The sequence below is a fragment of the Scomber japonicus genome, chromosome 1, assembly GCF_027409825.1.
Source record: "Scomber japonicus isolate fScoJap1 chromosome 1, fScoJap1.pri, whole genome shotgun sequence".
NCBI classification, from domain to species: Eukaryota; Metazoa; Chordata; class Actinopteri; order Scombriformes; family Scombridae; genus Scomber; species Scomber japonicus.
Window position 1 is genome coordinate 26808121 of NC_070578.1, and position 18981 is coordinate 26827101.

The following is an 18981-nucleotide window of genomic DNA, read 5'->3' on the forward strand; positions in this document are numbered from 1 at the left end:
ATGAGCCCTGTTTCATTTTTGGCTCAGGGGTGGATCTGATTTCTTACTGGCAGAATGGCTAGTCTAGCTTAGTATGTTTTTATTTGGGTGACTAATTGACATGTATACTTTATAACAAATATATATATATATCTGTTTTTCTTCTTAGGTGGTATGAGTGAACACGTACAATGACTATTCTGTTTGGAGAGTGGATCGCGATTATTGCTCAGATGAGTCTGGGCGCTCAGCTGAATATAAATTAGGTGTTCAGCGCCACAGATTGCTGGAAGAGACAGAGGAAGAGACAGAGCAAAGACAATCGACAAAGACAAATGCCAAGGCCTCACATGATGAACAGAACTCTGTATTTGATCCCGAATAATAGAAATACCAAATTTGAACAAAATATCAACAGGTCAAAGGAAGTGTAAAAACACAACACAGATTGTAGCAGCTTTTACAGAGTGGGGATGTATCTTTCTATTTTCTTTTTCCTCCTCTTATGGGCTCAAGCCCTGACATTAAAAAACTTGAATTACTCTGTCCCGGAGGAACAGGGTCCAGGGACAGTGATTGGGAACATTGCCAAAGATGCCAGACTTGGACTGGAACAGACTGGGCAGGGAGGACAGGGTAAGAAAGCCAACTTCAGGGTGTTGGAGAACTCAGCCCCGCATCTTATCGACGTGGACCCACAGAGTGGACTGCTGTACACAAAGCAGCGCATTGACAGGGAAACATTGTGTAAGAGAAACCCCAAGTGCCAGCTCTCCATGGAGGTGTTTGCCAATGACAAGGAGATCTGCATGATCAAAATAGATATTCAGGACATTAACGACAACTCACCCATCTTCCCCTCAGATCAGATTGATATTGACATTTCTGAAAACGCAGTGCCAGGGACACGGTTTCCCCTGACCAGCGCGCATGACCCAGATGCAGGGGAAAATGGCCTGAAAACGTATCAAATAACACGCGACGACTACAATCTCTTTTCCTTGGAGGTAAAATCCCGTGGGGACGGGACTAAATTCCCTGAATTAGTTATTCAACGACCATTAGACAGAGAAGAAAGAAGCCATCACACTCTTATTTTGTCAGCTACTGATGGTGGGGAATATCCTAGGTCAGGTACCATGCAGATAAATGTTAAAGTTATCGATTCCAATGATAACAGTCCCGTGTTTGATCAGCCCTCATACGTTGTCGAAATTCCAGAAAATTCACCTCCTGGCAAAGTCCTGATCGATTTAAATGCCACTGATCCTGATGAGGGCAACAATGGACAAGTAGTCTATTCTTTTAGTGGCTATGCCCCAGAGAGAATCCGGGAGCTCTTCTCCATAGATTCCAGAACAGGGGTCATAAAGATTCAGGGGGAAATTGACTATGAAGAGAGCCCAGTTATAGAGATTGACGTTCAGGCAAAGGATCTAGGTCCCAATCCAATCCCAGGCCATTGTAAAGTCACTGTTAAAGTGCTTGACAGGAATGATAACTGGCCGTCTATAGGCTTTGTGTCTGTGAGACAGGGAGCCATCAGCGAGGCAGCACCTCCAGGCACTGTGATTGCTCTGGTCCGTGTCACAGACAAGGACTCAGGCAGGAATGGGCAGCTTCAGTGCAGAGTGCTGGGTAATGTCCCGTTTAAACTTGAGGAAAACTATGATAACTTCTACACAGTGGTGACAGACAGGCCCTTGGACAGAGAGGCGCAGGATGAGTATAATGTCACCATTGTGGCCAAAGACAATGGCATTCCCCCTCTAAACTCCACTAAATCCTTCACTGTAAAGATTCTGGATGAGAATGACAACGTTCCTCGCTTTACCAAGTCCGTTTACCTTCTTCAGATACATGAGAACAACATCCCAGGGGAGTACTTAGGTTCAGTTCTGGCCCATGATCCAGACCTCGGACAGAATGGCACTGTGTACTACAGTATAATCAACTCTAATGTGAGTGGGGGTGATGTCAACACCTATGTTAATGTGAATGCGGCCAATGGAGCTATATATGCAGTTAGATCCTTCAACTATGAGCAAATAAAATATTTTGACTTCAAGGTTCTTGCTAAAGATGCTGGATCTCCACATCTGGAGAGCAACGCTACTGTGCGCATCAGTGTTCTGGATGTCAATGACAACATCCCTGTCATAGTGCTGCCCCTGCTCCAAAATGACACTGCTGAAATCCATGTTCCGCGTAATGTTGGTGTTGGTTACATTGTCACCACAGTGAGGGCAGTGGATAATGATTATGGCGAAAGTGGGAGGCTCACCTATGAGATCTCAGATGGCAATGAGGAGCATCTTTTTGAGATTGATCCAGTGACTGGGGAGGTGCGAACAGCTCACCCATTCTGGGACAATGTCAGCCCAATTGTGGAGCTGATCATACGAGTGTCGGACCATGGGAAGCCAACACTCACTGCTGCCGCCAGGCTTATTGTCAAGGCCTCCAATGGACATACTGTCGATGGACTGCTACATGTGGACGACAATCAGAACTGGGACATGTCCCTGCCTCTCATTGTAACTCTCAGCATAATATCCATCATGCTTTTGGCTGCCATGGTGACTATAGCAATCAAGTGCAAGCGGGAAAATAAGGAGATCCGTACCTACAATTGTCGCATTGCAGAATACTCGCACCCTCAGCTGGGGAAAGGCAAGAAGAAGAAGATTAACAAGAACGACATCATGCTGGTGCAGAGCGAGGTGGAGGAGCGGGATGCCATGAATGTAATGAATGTGGTAAGCAGTCCTTCCTTGGCCACCTCTCCCATGTACTTTGACTACCAGACACGCCTGCCACTCAGCTCACCAAGGTCAGAGGTCATGTACCTCAAGCCCACTGCCAATAACCTCAGCGTGCCCCAAGGCCACGTGGGATGCCACACCAGCTTCACAGGCCCAGTCACCAGCACTACAGACACCCCTACTAACCGCATGTCCATCATACAGGTAAGAGAAATTGCACTCCTCTCCTTCACTGTTGTGCCACCGTTTCCACGTCACAACCTTCAGAAAGCACCCATTTCTTATATCTTAGTTTTTCCCTTGTTTTGTAAAATGAAAGAAGAAAAGACAAGGACAGAAAGAGGCAGAGAGGCCCAGGAGCACAGAGAGAAAAGAAGGGAGGGAGGGAGGAGTGAGCATTAGAAGGATTAAACAGTCATTCTGCTTCCCTCTTAGAACAGACCCAGTGACATCAACACAAATCATTTGTGTTTGAAATATGTCACAGCAGGCTTTTGAAATCAGTTTTTATGTTAATTGTTTTATTTATCACTCAATGACTGATGTTTGATTTCTGTGGAATCAATTGTTTAGCTTGTGGCTAAATTTTAAGCAGGTATGTATGTAATCTATCAAATGATCACACGTTCACATAATCTTGTAACTGGATTTTGTAGTTGTAAAAAAATATAATATACATATATATAATTATAAAAACTATAATGTCATACCACAAAAGTAAACTTACTCCAGACAATGACAGAGGCGTGTTTACCCTATAAAGTCAGACCATCACATTGCACAGCTGTGATGATTTTTGTGGTTAATTCTAGTGATTTTAATTCCTAGAGATTAGCAGATTGTACTTATTTTCACGGCTACTTTATACGTCTTTGTGTGGAGTACTTGGGTGTATAAGCCTCTAACGTGATATCTTTTCTGTGTCTTTGGCCTTAAGCCCATTAAAAGTCTGTCGTGTCAGACAAGGATTAAGGCCTCCTTAAGACAGTGGTATGTAATACTGGGGATAATGGGCAGTTGTAGCCAATCAAACCCTCTTTCTGATGTTTTCCTGTTGTTAAGACATAACAATGTTATGTTACTACTGAAATGTAATTTAACAGAAATAATTAAGGGTCCACAGTGAATTTTATTATTATTTGATTTTGCCTTATGGCCTTATACTATTTGGTACAATTGGAGAATGAAGTGGAGAATGCCCTTCTTTTCAGTTACATCCTCTTAGACTGTAACTGTTGGTCTCTTGATTAGGCTCTCTGCTGTCTATCCTATCCCCACTATTTGAGCTGGACGTGGATGTGAAGATGATTGTGATCACATGTGACGTGTTCCCACCAGGGAGGAAGGCCACTGTCTGTTGTTCCCACTCTCAGTCTCAGCCTTGCTTCTATTATGAGCCAGCTGCATAGGGCAAGGGTCAGCACAAAGACCGTTAAAGCTTCCTAATAAGAGGGACAGAATAATTGCTGGTCCATTCTGCAGGCTGTTTCTCTACTAATGTAGTGATGATGAATTAGACTGTGTAAGGCTGTTGCACACCCATTTTGTGCACTTCCTTTTCTCTTCCTTTCCCCCTTCAGACTGTCAATGGAAAAACAAGTAAGAGAAGCAACAACACATTCCTTAGTGTCTTGTTTACAAAGGGTACCCTAGAAGCATCAGGCGTGCAGGGTGCTCTATTGTATTATTCAACAGAAACCTGTGTAGAGGGAGATGGCCTGAGGCATTAAGTTTCTTCAGAAGCTGTACAGAAGCGTATCACTTTCCTCCCTCCTCCTTGCTTTCTGCGTCCTCTCTCCCTTCGTGTGGACAGTAAGTAACCTGAGTCAGAGGAGAGTGGCTATGGGAAAAATGTCAGGAAACAAAGACAGAATTCCCCTTCCATCGATCCCAAGGCCTCTCAGCCCATCTGTCACTACAGTTGTCAGGGTGGGAGAATCTAAATAGGAAAAATAAATAAGGAGATGGATAAAGCAGGAGAGCATATCGCCTGCTCAGTCAGTTTCACAAGGGCACCTTAGTGCCGCTATCTTCATCTGCACCTAGTAGGGCTACTGTAGTAGCCTGCAACTCCCAGTCTCAGTCTCCACACTGCTGCTGGCCTCTAATGATGTTTTATAGTGGTGCACTGGCAGACAAGCTGGGCTTGGTCTCTAGCTGGGAGAAAGGAATAATATGAACATATCAGCAGGGCTCTGCTGGCCTTATCATTGTCACCACCGTGCCAGCACCGGGCCCAGTGGAGAGCTTCATTTCATTTGTAAAGAGAATTCCTGGGATAAGGAGATGGAGGATACGTAATGATGCCTAATTCCGCTTAAGGCGTTGAAGGGAATTACTTAGTGTGGAATCAAGGTTAAAACCAATCTGCTGCAAAATTCCTCAATGCTCAGGAAGAAGGGATTTCAGTGAAGCGAGAGTGAGCCTGCGCCCACTCTGTCTTGAAAATGCGTTTTCAGATTTTGTCCCACATTATGTTTAGCTTCAGCAGCTGTGCCAAGCTGTGGCCCACTGACTGATTCATATGTTTAGCTCTTAGCTACTTTTTTGAGAAGCTGTCTGCCTTGTTACCACTCATTAAAGACTCCTATATCATTACTTTTAAGTGGCCCATGATTTATCATATTGATTTGTTTAGATAAGTTTTAAATGTTATTTAATTCACCATGAACCTCTAATTAAACATAATCTTGTGTCAGTCGGAGACCATCCATGTTGATGTGGTGCAGGTGGTAGAGGCAAAGAGCAGCCATTGACTGACTATTTCAGTCAGAACTTTCCTCCCATTCTACTATCTACATGTTACCATTTTCAAAAGCCTTGTTGCCACGAAACACAAAAATAACAATCTCACTTTTAGCAATCTACACACAAAATGTCAAGTTTTGTTGAATAATTGGATTGTACTATAAGGCAGGCCTGCTTTGTTCTTTCAGTGAATGGTTGCAAAATTGTAAAATGGTTGGAAAATTGATCTGTTTTCTGACATGGCCATCATCGGTTGGAGTTGATTAAGCAGACCTTTTAACTCTGGCAGCAGCATGCACCAGTGACATTGTCTTGACCAGTGTACTGATTAATTTCATTTCACATAGGGTTCTGTGACATTGGTTTAAATAACTTTCTACAAGCGTTACGTACAATTATTATATCGTCTGTGCTTTTAACAAATCCAGTGATCTCCTTCAGGAGGTATAGGCAGTCTTCACCTATACGGCACAGATGATCAGGAAGTATCACATAGTTGACATTCATCTCTTACTTTTTTATGTGGCATTTCTTTTGCATGGATTTAGCCATTTTAATGCCAGGTCTCTCTTCCCTACATGCACATGTTTCACCAAAACAAGTTCCCCCGACACAATTTTTTTTCTCTGAATTCTGTGATTTAGCGCTGCCCAAGAAGACTGTGATTGATTTAATGAAATACCAACAAGCCAGAATGTTTTTCCCCTTATAGCAGAAGCATAATGGGCACAGCCAGATCATTCTCCAGTGCTTGCAAAAAAATGAAGCGTGGAGATAGATCGGGCTATGGGAAACCTAAAGGCTATTAAAGCTGCCTTTAGGTGGCGGTATTCTGCCGTGAGTATGGTGGCATTAAGATGAATGTCAAGGAGAAAAGGACCCTAGTATGCTGACTCTAATGAAAAATGTCAGACATGAATGTAACACAAACACGTGGAGCATAGAATATTTTTCTGGAATTGCCTGCCTGACAGTATTTTCTCATAACTGGTTTGAATGGCAGACATTTCAATCCTTGATATTTAAAAAATGTCTCCAGTTTTATTGCATATACTGTTAATTAAAAAGGTAGGCAGAAATCTCTTTTAATATTTTATAATAAACCAATCCCTTCTGAAACGCACATTTAAAGAATGCTGAAAAAACAGTTAAGACGTGTGACTGTGATCAGCAGTGTGTATACAATATAGGAGATACAATTTTCACTCCTTTGATCTGTTTAGGGTGAGCATATGCATGCCAACAATGTAGCTTGAGCAGATGTTGAAAATGGATGCTTCCAGGAATGGTCTTATTCTGCATAATTTAGGGAGATTGTGTGTGTGTGTATGTGTGTGTGTGTGGGTGGGTGGGTGTAAAGTCATTGTGTATTCCAGGCATGTGATTTAAGCCTTTAGCTGACAGGCTCCGTGACAGAGTCCCTCTCTTTTATGAGCGTGACAATCTTGCATTTGTCCGAACCCTAACACCCTTCCTCCAAGAAACACAAACACACAACCACTCACTCGCACAAACACACGGATGCACATGTAACTGGGGTTTGGCTGTTTTTAAGGATTCAAAGTCTTATCAAAGCCTCTGCTGTATATTGTATTGAAATTGCTCCCACACTTCAGTGGCCACTGAGGCAATGAATAGAAAAGCACTCTTTATTTCATTTCTCTCCCTTTCTCTTCATCTTTAGATAACTGCTTTCCTTTGGAGCTTTCTATGGAATGAGTTTGGTAAACCTGTATGTAGTGTAAAGCCTGCTTGCAGACAGGATTGAGCAGCTCAGCAACTAGATGCACAAACAGTCATTTATAGGAATAAGATACAGTTCAAGAAGCCATTTGTAATTTGTGTACTCTTGCCCCCCAATTGAGCTCTTTAGGGCCACTAGGCCAGATTTGTTTTATTTGAGCTTGCCAGGACATGAAAAAAAAAGGTTAGCTAGCCTTGGGGTGTATCTTCATATTTCCACAAATAAACCTGCTGCTACTGTACATAACACTGCACACTGAAATTATGAATTATTAATAGACATTCTTATTTTTCTTCATCTTCCCCAAGCTCATATGATAGATACAACTGAAAGGAAGTGTAGTCAGACCACAGAATGTCGCTCTAGGGAACAACAGTAAATTATGTTATTTCTAACCAAAACATTTAAATGATTTGAATGCATGTTTCCCTTATTAGGTGCTACTACTGGTATTTATAGCTGTGGAGTTTCCAGAAGTAGTTGTTTCAGTACAGATGTATTAGTGCAGATGCTGATGCAGCAGTATCAGTGTAACGCACAGCTCAAAACAGCATCTATATTTGCATCCTCCCTCATTAATAAATCATAACGTTTAACAAATCAGAGGAAAGCGGAAGATGTCACGATAAACATCTGAGGCTAAATATTTGTGAACAAGCAGGGAAGAGGAGAGCAATAGATAGTGTAAGTTGGAAACAAAAGTTACTTATAAGCAGACTGATATTTTTCATTTTTCAGCTTTTATTTAAGAATCTCGGAAAACCATGTTGGGTACCCTAATTTACAATGGTGCAGAGATTACAAGGCGGGCAGTGAATGGATACTAATCATATTCCTGAAGTGTCCAAGAGGTATAAGAGTATTCAATTTTAGGTCCCATTGCAAGAGGTTCTATGAGTTTGCTGCACTAACACTAAAAGCAGTCTTTCTGAGTTCAGTCCTGGCACGAGGTACCTGAAGAGTGAGATAGTCACTGGAGGGGGGTAGAAATGGACCAGAGTCAACAGAGATGTGATGTATGAAGGTAATTTTCCGGTCATGGCTTTATAGATATACAGATACCAGTGATTATTGCATCTATCAGTCAGAGAAGGCCAGTCAACCTTATCATATACGATACAGTGTTGAGTATTGTAGCCATCACCGGTAATAAATCTATGGTCTGTGTGATAAACTGAGTCTAAAGGCCTAAGTGTGAAGGCAGCAGCATTCTGTGAATTCCATCCTCATAATCTAAGACTGATAAAATAGTTGATTGATTGGAGGGAAGTTGGATTTATTAAAGAAATGCCAGTTTAAAAAATAAATTACCAGCAAGGTTCTAGATATGGTGATTGAATGTGAATTTGTCGTCAGTCCAGATCCAAAAGTATTTGTATTCTGTGACCCTTTCGAAGATTGAACCATTGATAACAGAGATATATAGATTGCTATAGCCATTTTTGGATCTTGAAAAAAATCTAATTTCATTTTATTTGCATTAACTATCAGTCTGAGATTAATGACGTGCAGTGCATGGAAGGAAAGTTGCAGTCTCTCGATGGCTAATTGAACAGAGTCACCATTACAGTATAAAATAGTATTGTCCATGTATAGATGGGTTTGGCAGTCATATAGGGAAGATGCAATTCCATAGATATAAATGGAGAATGGGACAGGGCCCAGAATGGATTCCTGTGGCACGCCCTTAGTAAAAGGCGATAATCCAGATTACCCCCAACCTCACACAATGATTTTTTTTTGCAAGCATCCCTTTCAAAGCCAGTGGTGAATAATCTATCTATAAATAGAGAATGGTCAACTGTGTCAAATGCTTTGTCTAAGTCTATGAATATAGCAGCATAATATTTTTTGTTATCTAATCCAGTGATGAGATCATTTAATACAAGTGTGACAGCTAAGGTGGTGCTATGATTAAATCTAAAACCAGATTGATGTGAATTTAGGACAGAGGATTCTGAAAGGAATGATTTCATCTGACTACTCACTACTCACTAGAGACAGGACTATTTTGATATTGGACGATGAGTATTAGGATTGTTGCTATCTCATCTCCACCTTTGTGCATAGGAACCACTTGAGCTGATTTCAAAACCTATGCCTGAGGAGATGGAGAGGTTGAAAATATGTGACATGTTAGGTGCAGACAGTCGTAAAAGGAGTGGGTCCAAATTATTCTCACCAACGATGTAATGACTTGCAGTGCTTCCAGAACATGATCAATAGGGAAAGGTTGAATAGAAAACTGAAACTTCGGGCCGGCCGTATGCACATATGTATTTTGAAAGGTGCCCCTTTAAGTCTGTCCTCAGATAAGTGGGCACTAGCAACAAGGTGATTATTAAAAGCTGAGCAGACATTACTCAGTCCTGGCCCAAAACAACCATGAAACCTGAGATTTGGAGGAAGAAGAGTGGAGGCTTTGTTGTTGTTTTTTGACTGTTTTCCAGAATTTTGCTGGGTCTGAGTATGAGTTAATAATTAAATCCAGATAGTATGCTGACTTGGCAGCCCTAACTGCAACTCTACATTTGTTTCCTGAATGACGTCCAGGAGTTTTGGTTCCCTGTATGCCTGGCTAGTGACCGGGCTTCATTCCTTTCCTTAAAAAGAGCAGATAAGTCAAAGGAGAACCCAGGGCTTAGAATGTTTTTTTTTTTTTTTATTCTGTGTTTTTTGGTGCATGTTTATTGGTGATGGAGAGAAAGTGGCCAATAGCTGGTTTGACATCTAGGATAAAACAGGTTAAAAAAGATGATAAAAAGACTTGTTCATTACAATATTTATTTTATTGACTACTACCAATAGTGTTCTTTCCAGTTTTGTGTTTCTGACTCTATCGGACAGTGATAGCTGATACCCAGGTCAAATACACCAGAAGTAGTAATTTTGTCATCTCTATCGGAAAGGATTAAGTCTATTAGTGTTGGTTTTGTGTGATCTTTTGGATTTGGCCTTGTAGGATCAGTGATTAATTGTGTGACATTGACGTTATTGCACACATCTTTCAAATGGTCAGATGAAGTTGTCAGCCAGTTGAAGTTAAGGTCACCCAGAATTAGCAGCTCTGAGTTACAGAATTGAGAAATTAGATGAGCCAGTTTGTCTATGGTGTTTGGATTTGCAGATGGGGATCAATACACACCCAGTACAGTAATTGAATCAGAGACACTATGTTGATTTTTAAAGCAAAAAATTCAAAGCATTTTGAGATTGTTACCACATATGACCGAGAACTGGGATTTTACATATATCTCCTCTTCCAGATCTGTCTATCTAATATAAATTAAAACCATTCAGGGATCCATCAGAGATATTGATTGTCTTCTTCAGCCAAGACTCAGATAATAATAAAATACAAGGGCCCCCCTGAGAAACTGGTATGTTCAGGTGGTCTAGTTTTTTTCCATTCCTGGATGTAAATGAATGGGCATTATCAAGGCATTTTGCAGTGGATATGAACTATGTACACCCTTTATAGTTTAGATTGATCTACTCTTTCTGGGAGTAAAACCAATTTTGAAAAAAAAGTCTAACTGCAATTATTTTGACAGATATTGGAAGTGTGATTTTATTTGTGATATTACATGGAATTATCATTTTTAGATCATTATTCTTAATTTTTAATTGCTAAACATGTTTTTGGCCACTAGTTCCAGGAAAGAAATTACTCTGAAAATAAAAAAAGTAAAATATTTACAAGGTTATGGTTCATTTTCAGATGCATATTACAAATACAAAGAAAAAATGTGGAAGGGAGAAGTTCTCAAAAATCCAAGTAACCCTGTTAAATAATTAATGTAATAATAATGATAAATGTAGGCCCCTGACTATGCCCACCACCAGATACATTTCACCTGAAACTTATAAGAAACTCCTGTAGAGTCAAACTAGAGAGAAACAAATGGGTAGATAGATGGTTGGATCAACTGAAGATTATAAAAAAATGAAATGCTAAAATGACACATTCTCCATGGATATTTATCATATATATTGGTCTTGTAATTCTTTCAGCCAGCTGCTGTGCATTAATGTGGAGACAAAGTCTTATCTGTGCTGTGTAATTTAATTATTTTAACAGACCTACCGACCTGGCAGTGCAAGGGAACAAAGAACATTTTGTGTTTTGCAAGTCCAGAGAAAGAGACAGGATATGAGAACACAAGTTGACCACCGTGATACCCAGATTGGCCGGACACATTAAACCAATTTGCGTGATTCAATAGGAAGCAGACTATTGGAGATGACATGGGCATGATAATAAGACTGTGGGTAGTCTGTGAGCATTCATTCCTGAATTATTGTGTGTTATATGTGTGTGCATGCATGCGTGCATCTGTGTGTGTGTGTGTGTGTGGTAGAAGGGAATTGGATCATCAGAACTCTGCCTTATACACTAACACTGGAGATTGAAAATATCATGTCTTTTTGTCATGTCATTTTGTTAAGTAGCTAGTGCGGTTGTTTAGCTAGGTTTACCTTCCAGAGGCAGATTGACATTTTAAGTAGTTTCAGATCAAGACTGATGAGACTTAGTAATTACTTTTCTATTCTGCTGTTGCTTGTGATGCCAGTCATTTCTATTTGTTGTGGATGTTTTCTTGTGTGACAGTGTGTCTTGTTTTCCCGACCCTGTTGATACTCTGAGTTGCCCATATTTTTGTTGCACTGCAAGTGCACTCCTACACTAGATATATCTGGTTGTTTTGTACTCGACAATCCTTTTACTATTTTCTTTTTAATAAAAGTACAATACAATACATTCTATTTGATAGATGAAAAAGAAAAATGTGACCAAAAAAATAGCCCCCAGCTGATTTTTAGGCATTTACCTTGGTGATGTGGTCATTGTGGTCAAACAGCTCAGGCATAAAGAACCAACCTAACATCTACGGAGGTCAAAAAAACAAGGGAACAAAACATAACCTCACAATGGAGGAATCTACGATTCAGCTGCTGTGTGTCTATATGTGTGTGTGTACATGCACATGCACCTGTGCTATCGCCAGCTGTGCTCTGAAGCACCAGTCTCGCTGGTTCTCCCAGATTGGAATGGGCTTCCTTGTCGGGGCCGCCTGCCCCCTGAGGGCCTTTAGATCCCTCTTGGGGTCTTTAGACTTAACGTTTTCAGCAGCAGGGTGCTGGAGATGCAGCAATAGATCTGTATAGCTAGGAGTGACCTCACAGTAATGTGCACAGAGATGCACAGCACACAGAAGGCTACATCGGCATACATGGCATGGTGATGTATTCTTTGAACTGCTGGCAGCTCGGTCTCCTTGCTGTAAATCAAACACTTTCAAAGTCAAACAAAGTGGAACTCGCTCTGCTGTGTCTTGGCACTGGTCCAACCTGAGAGAGCTTTTATTCCTGCCACATCTTCCTTCACTGTGCCCTTAGGCACGTGCTGTAGAAACAACACGCAGCTCAAAGAATGAGTTATGTGAATCTGTTCTCACCTTCTATCTCATTAGTATAAGAGAAATGATTTATCCCTCTCCTTGTCCTTCTCTTCCACAGTTGAGCACTTCTTCAGCTTCATCAGTAATGTGATTAATTGATTGGAGGGATATACCATGAATACCATCTCATTTGCTGTAATTTCACCTAACTACATGTCAAAACAAACGTCTTTTCCCTCATACAACCACTTGAGTCAATTACAGTCCAATACTGAAACTACTATTTGCTTTGTTTTGTGTGCCTGAGAAGGTCCGAATGGGAGAGATCCCACCGTCTCCTCTGTTCCCGCCTATATTTGTAGCACAGTTTGAAATCTGACTCCCATGTCTAAAGCCCTGTGTGTGTCTGAAGCGAATTGACAACCACTGTGTTTGTCAGTGGCTGTTATGTGTTTGTGGCAACAGAGGCGAATGAGTCGGCACTCTCAGATGTTATTGCCTAAACAAAAGGCCCACTAAGTGGTGGGCACATAAGATTTGTCGTCAAACGTTTGACTGTGCCTGCTCTTCAGGGTAGCAGTGGTGATGGCAAGTGCTAATGGCATTCAAAATGGTATATTTGGCCCGTCGCATCTTTTTCTATTGTACTACACTGATCAATTGGCCCCTCACTGGTTTTATGTCTTAGAGAGAAATCTTTTCGGGGCCTTTAACATTCAGATCAATTGCTGGTTTGCTCTGTTTCTTATTGATTTTTGTTGTGTTTGGTACTGAAATACTATATTTCATTATCTATCACTCTGAGCATTGTTTGGTTAAAAAAAAAAGCAAAAAAAGAACTAGTGCCTGCTTTCCTTTTCTTTTCCTTTCACGTGCTTACTCTGACTCCCTTCTTTTTCAGGCTCCCTTTCTTTCTCTATGCTCTTGTCATCTCAGATAAGCGTTGCAATTGCTCATGTTACTGACGACCCAAGCCAAATTCATAATGATGAGATTATCTTGTCAACAGTACAGAGTGTATATGTCTGCCGTATTGATCTGCACACAGTCTTAATAAATGAAGTACCACGATGGAACCATTGGCTCAATGATAACTCTGAGCAGATCTTGCTATTTATACACTCTCAACACTGCGGAGATGATGAATGGAACTTGTGTATTCTGCCCTTCTCCTCTCTCTTTACTTTATCCTCATCTCCTCATCTCTTTCCACTCATCTTTTCTCCTCTCCTCTCCTCTCCTCTCCTCTCCTCTCCTCTCCTCTCCTCTCCTCCACTCTCCTCCACTCTCCCCTACTCTACTCTCCCCTACTCTACTCTCCCCTACTCTAGTCTCCCCAGATTGATGGGGCAAAACGGCCCCCACACACATTGCCTGAATTGTGTCCTCTTTGAGGTCATGTTGACATGCTGAGTCGATGTACTCCCAGGTGGAGAGACATGGGTGCTGCTGTGGGAGGAACCAATCAGATAGACAACAGGGGAGGGATAGCGGGGTGTAAGAAATTACCAGGCACGGAGCCTGGGCCTGTGTGTGTCTTTAAATGACTGAGGTTTGAAGGGGAGTTTATCTGTGCATTTCAAGAGAAGGTCAGCAGGGTTTAGAGCTTGAGATTATGTGTGATTGTTTCTTCTGTGGGCTAGCTGATTAATGCTAAAGCTGGTCTGACAGATTCTTAATGCACCATAGACAGACTTAAAAGAGACTGAGAGGAACTGCCCTCCAACACATTGACAACAGAGTATTATGCTAAAGCCTTTTCTGTCAGTTTTTGCCCAGGTGAACAGTATCCCGCCTGTCTTTCCTCTCCTTTGCTTGGAATTCTCATCCTGACTGACCAGATACATACAGTAGATAGGTCACCTTGAAGTGAAACACGAGATAGTCCATCTGCTGTTCTATTGTGTGTGTGTGTGTGTGTGCATGTGCGTGTATATATATTTATATATGTGTGGAGAGAGAGAGAGAGAGAGAGAGAGAGAGAGAGGGGAGGAAGAACCCAGGTGTATGAAAATACATGCATGTATGAGCACTTGTACATTAGACATATGCATGCTTGCTTTCTGTGTTTCTGTGTGTTTATATCTGCGCCTGGCCTCTGTTCTGGGCTTTGGGGAAATATCTAAAATCCTTTCATCCTGGAACGGCTCTTCCGCCATCAATTGAAACGGAATAATTTTGTTCTTTCATGTTTTTGTTCATGAGCTCTTAGCTTCTGTCTTGTTAACCTGCAAAGTAGAACGCATTTTGTGCATGGATTGTTTCAACACCAAACCATAAAATGCTTCTTTGTTCAGTCAAATTTGATACAAACACTAGAGAAGAGGGCTTAATGATATCAGTTTAAAGGTATTTTAAACGTGTGCTTTTAGCAGCCTTAAAACAGGTTGACATTGTTTCATTTTTAGATTGCAAGGCTTTAAACACTCACTTTATGAAGGATTTAAAGTTGAATGCTGATTTACTGTAAATGCCGATCATGCTCACTTATATATTATTCCAAAACCGTTCTTGTTATATAAATCCATGTTTATTTTTTAATTGTTTGTATTTCCTCTAAAGTGGAAACATATTATAGATCTAACAGAATATGTTTTTTTTTAATGTATACTCAATGTTGCATTATAAATGCATATTTTACTGAAATGAAATGACTAAATTATTAAGTAATTAATTATTTTGACTTTGTCAGTGCATTTTAGATTAAACCATGAGCTGACACTGCCATCAGTCGAACAACCAATGGGTCAATTTTTTGATAAAAATGTACCACAATAAAATACATATGTTTAAAATATAAAACCAGATTTTTTTAACTTTGTATCAACTGTGAATTTGTATTTATGGGCTTCTTGTGCAGTACGCATGCACCTGTACCCATTTGTTCTTATGTATGGTTACGTTCATTCATGCATGTAGAATTTGATAGGTCTGTTGCTTCTGTAACAGCTTTGGATTTTTGGGCTGAGTTGGCTTTGGATTAATGAGGGTGAAGCAAGGTCAGTGCTGACTCAAGTCTTCAGTTAACGGCAAAGCTGTTGTAACTATTGATGAGCAAGTACTGAATGATTAGTAGCTCTCACACCAAGATCGCTCACTGCAACCCATGCCTTTTTTTTAAGGCTTTCTTTCATTCAAAGGCATATAAATAATTGAACGACAAGTAAAGCCCTAAGTCTCACACTCCTCTTTTACTTTTCCCAAAGTTAGCATATTTTCCTTTATCAATAATCATAAGACTGGTTCCCACTCAGACCAGCTGGTTAAATGTGTCCACAAAAAATGTCTCAAGTAGTGAGGGAAAACAGCATTGCTATTTTAGGAGAGCTGGCAAATTGCTACGCTAAGGGTTTCTGTGTGTTGGAATAAATATCTATGCCAAAAGCTACATTTATCATTTACTCCTGGGGCTAAACTGCCACAGATGTGTTGATCGGAGTACAAACACACTGTCTTATGTTGCCCCTCCTCTTCAGAGCAGAAAAGCTGTGAGCTGGCTTCCGAGATGGCAGCAGAGACTGTATTTGCCGCTGAGTTGTTGTCAGTGTTGTGTTAATGATCGATAATGCTGGTAGGAATAATAATAATATGGTATAATATCATTCCAATACAGCATGTTATTCTATTATGAGTAGAATTATAATGAGGAGTACTTCTTACTTATTATCTTTCTTTTTTTTTTAAATAGGATGACCTGTTATACTCAGACTGTGTTTGTCTTGTGGACTGTGATATAGAAAGAAGTTTTGCACATCCAGGTCCACATCCTATTTTAATGACTTCTTGGTCTGGTGAACACTTGCGCAGACTGCCTCATTATATTGCGCTGCACAGAAGTACAACTACACCTCATAATAATGGTTTGCGGTTTGCAAGTTTATTCATGTATATTTAGGTCATTAAATATGCATGTGTGTTGTGTTCCACCATAGAGCTGGTGAAAATGAATGGTATGCCAGGTTGTTGTAATATGGCTTTTTTTGAGTGTCATCGTAAAAGCCAGCTCAGTTTATTTGCTTCACTAAATAACTTACTAACTAACGAGTGTATGCCTTCACTGGGACCACACCCAAACACACACACACATACACACCCTTACGTATGCACACACCAATTCACCGTCTGCTAGGAGAGAATCATGGGAGACTTCTCTCTCAGTTTCAGAACCTCGGGGTCAGTGATATGAATTCACTCAATTTGAATTTAGTTTGAAGCTTGTTATAGGAATTTTGCCAATGCCACCCTTATGAAATATGAATTAATTTTGCTGGTTGAAAATCCCAATCACATGGTATTTTAGTGATCCTTACACTCAGCTTGCCTAAAGACAAATGTAACAGCAGCTGGTGAGCAGACACTCAATAATGTTTTCTCTGTGCTTTTTTAATAAAAAACATGTTAAGATAAAATCATGGCATGAATCAGATTATAGACATTGTACTTGTATGTATTCACAGTAGTGACATAGGTAGGTAAGATGAAGCTTATGAGGCTACTGCAATCACATCCCCATTGTTTATATAACTACTGGGTGTCAACAATGTATTATTTATTTATTGTGATATATTATCAGTAGATAATGTGCATGTTCTCTCCATCTGGTTGTAGATATTGAGCAATAACTTCATAACAATTTGAAAACAGTTAGCCTTATTCTGTTACAAAGGTGTAGATTTCTTGACCAAAACACTCATCTTGTATTCATTTCAAACTATGGGTCAATTGTAAAATAGGTCACAGTCAAATTGGTTTTATTCATTTTCTTTAGGAGAAAAACATTTTGACAGATCGCCATGGTGTGGAGCCTCACTTTTGTGTTTTGGATGTGGCAGCTTATTGTAATGTTTACCCGAGGGGATGCTGGTCAACATCACAGCAGTTTATGGGTAATGTTGTCCTCTCAGTTAGATAAGGATGATTCATTCAATAATAGATTAATCAACCCATTAATAAATCAATTACATGCATAGGAGTTTAAAAAACAAAAAATGATTTTTTTTTTTGTAATTTCTGGTAAACAGATTATTCAGTATTACTATATGCTTATTAAGACGATCCGTCTGAGCCATTTTGTTTATGCAGGATTTAGTTTAGCCCATCATTTGATTTTCCATGCATCATAAAATAGGCTACCTGTAATATTTTGTATGTGCAAGTGGGAGAAAGAGAGGGAGAGAGAGAAAGAAAAGAACAAGTTCAAGTTCAATTACACACTCTCTTAGGAGGTTTGCATTTTATTATTTTCTACGTGAGTTGATTGTCAAGATGATAATGATGGTCATAAGAATAGAGTTTAACAGCACTTTGTTGACCATCTCTCAGACTCGTGGCACTGTTTATCCCTTAGAGTTTTCATTTCATGTTCTTTTAAAAGTAATTTAGTCCCTAGAATGGATTGACAGATATTATTACAAACAATGAAGGTGCTTTACAAAAGCAGCTCTTAGAAACCAAAAAAAAAAAGAGGACGATGATGGACTCTTTCATAGACATTACTCTTAAAGGCAAACGCTGCTATCCTGCTTGTACACAGGGGAGCTCCTTCAGAAATGTGTCCAAAGTATTCATTTGTAGACAGAAAAGAAAATTACATCTATGCTTGCTATGGCTCTTCCTCAAAAGGAATAATAAAGTAGCAGTAACCGTGCAGGTTGAAGGTAATCAGCTTTGAAGCTGTGTTTTGTATCGTCTTTCTTGATGAAGAAAGGCAAGCATGGCCACCTCAGCCCTTCTGCCCCCTTCTTTTCTGTTTTCCCTCTTTGCTCTTCACCTATGGATGATTTCAGTGTGTGGTTAGAATAACAAGTCAACTCTTTCATTTGCAAGCAGTTTTCTCACCATTAAGTAGAGATTGAGGACGATAAAACGGAGCCTTGCCACTAAACACAACTTGATGCATTACCACTGGACTCCTAATAGGCACCTCTAATGGCACAGTATGGTCAACCAAACTAATAGGCAATCAATATGAGTGGTTGCATATTAATTACGAATATTGTGTCTTTGCTGGTAAGCAGTGAATATATAAGGAAAGAGGTCATGTTGTTTATTCAATTATATAAAAAAGCCTGCAAAGCAATACTTAACCTCATTTAATGAATAAAGAAAAGCCTTATACACACCAAATGAACCTGAACTCAACAGAACAATAAAGAAATAAAAAGGTTGCAGTTATATTATAAATGATGGCAAACCATGATTAACAGGATGAGACTATTGAGTTGGATTAGAGCTGCCTGAGTCACCAGCAACTTCATGATACAGTTACCCAACAGTAGTTCTATAAAAAACACCACACCATAATATTTCATTGCAGTGGTAAATTGAACACCTGCAGATGTGG

The 18981-nt window shown here is 40.1% G+C and overlaps 1 protein-coding gene across 1 annotated transcript in view; it reads left to right on the plus strand.

Annotated features, from left to right (window-relative positions):
• The first annotated feature begins 452 nt into the window (after positions 1-452).
• pcdh17 (protocadherin 17) overlaps positions 453-18981 on the plus strand; it is a 57886-nt gene continuing 39357 nt past the window's right edge. The window contains exon 1 of the mRNA XM_053318069.1: positions 453-2948. Within this exon, the coding sequence (XP_053174044.1) occupies positions 453-2948 (2496 nt within the window). The remainder of the gene's footprint in view (positions 2949-18981) is intronic.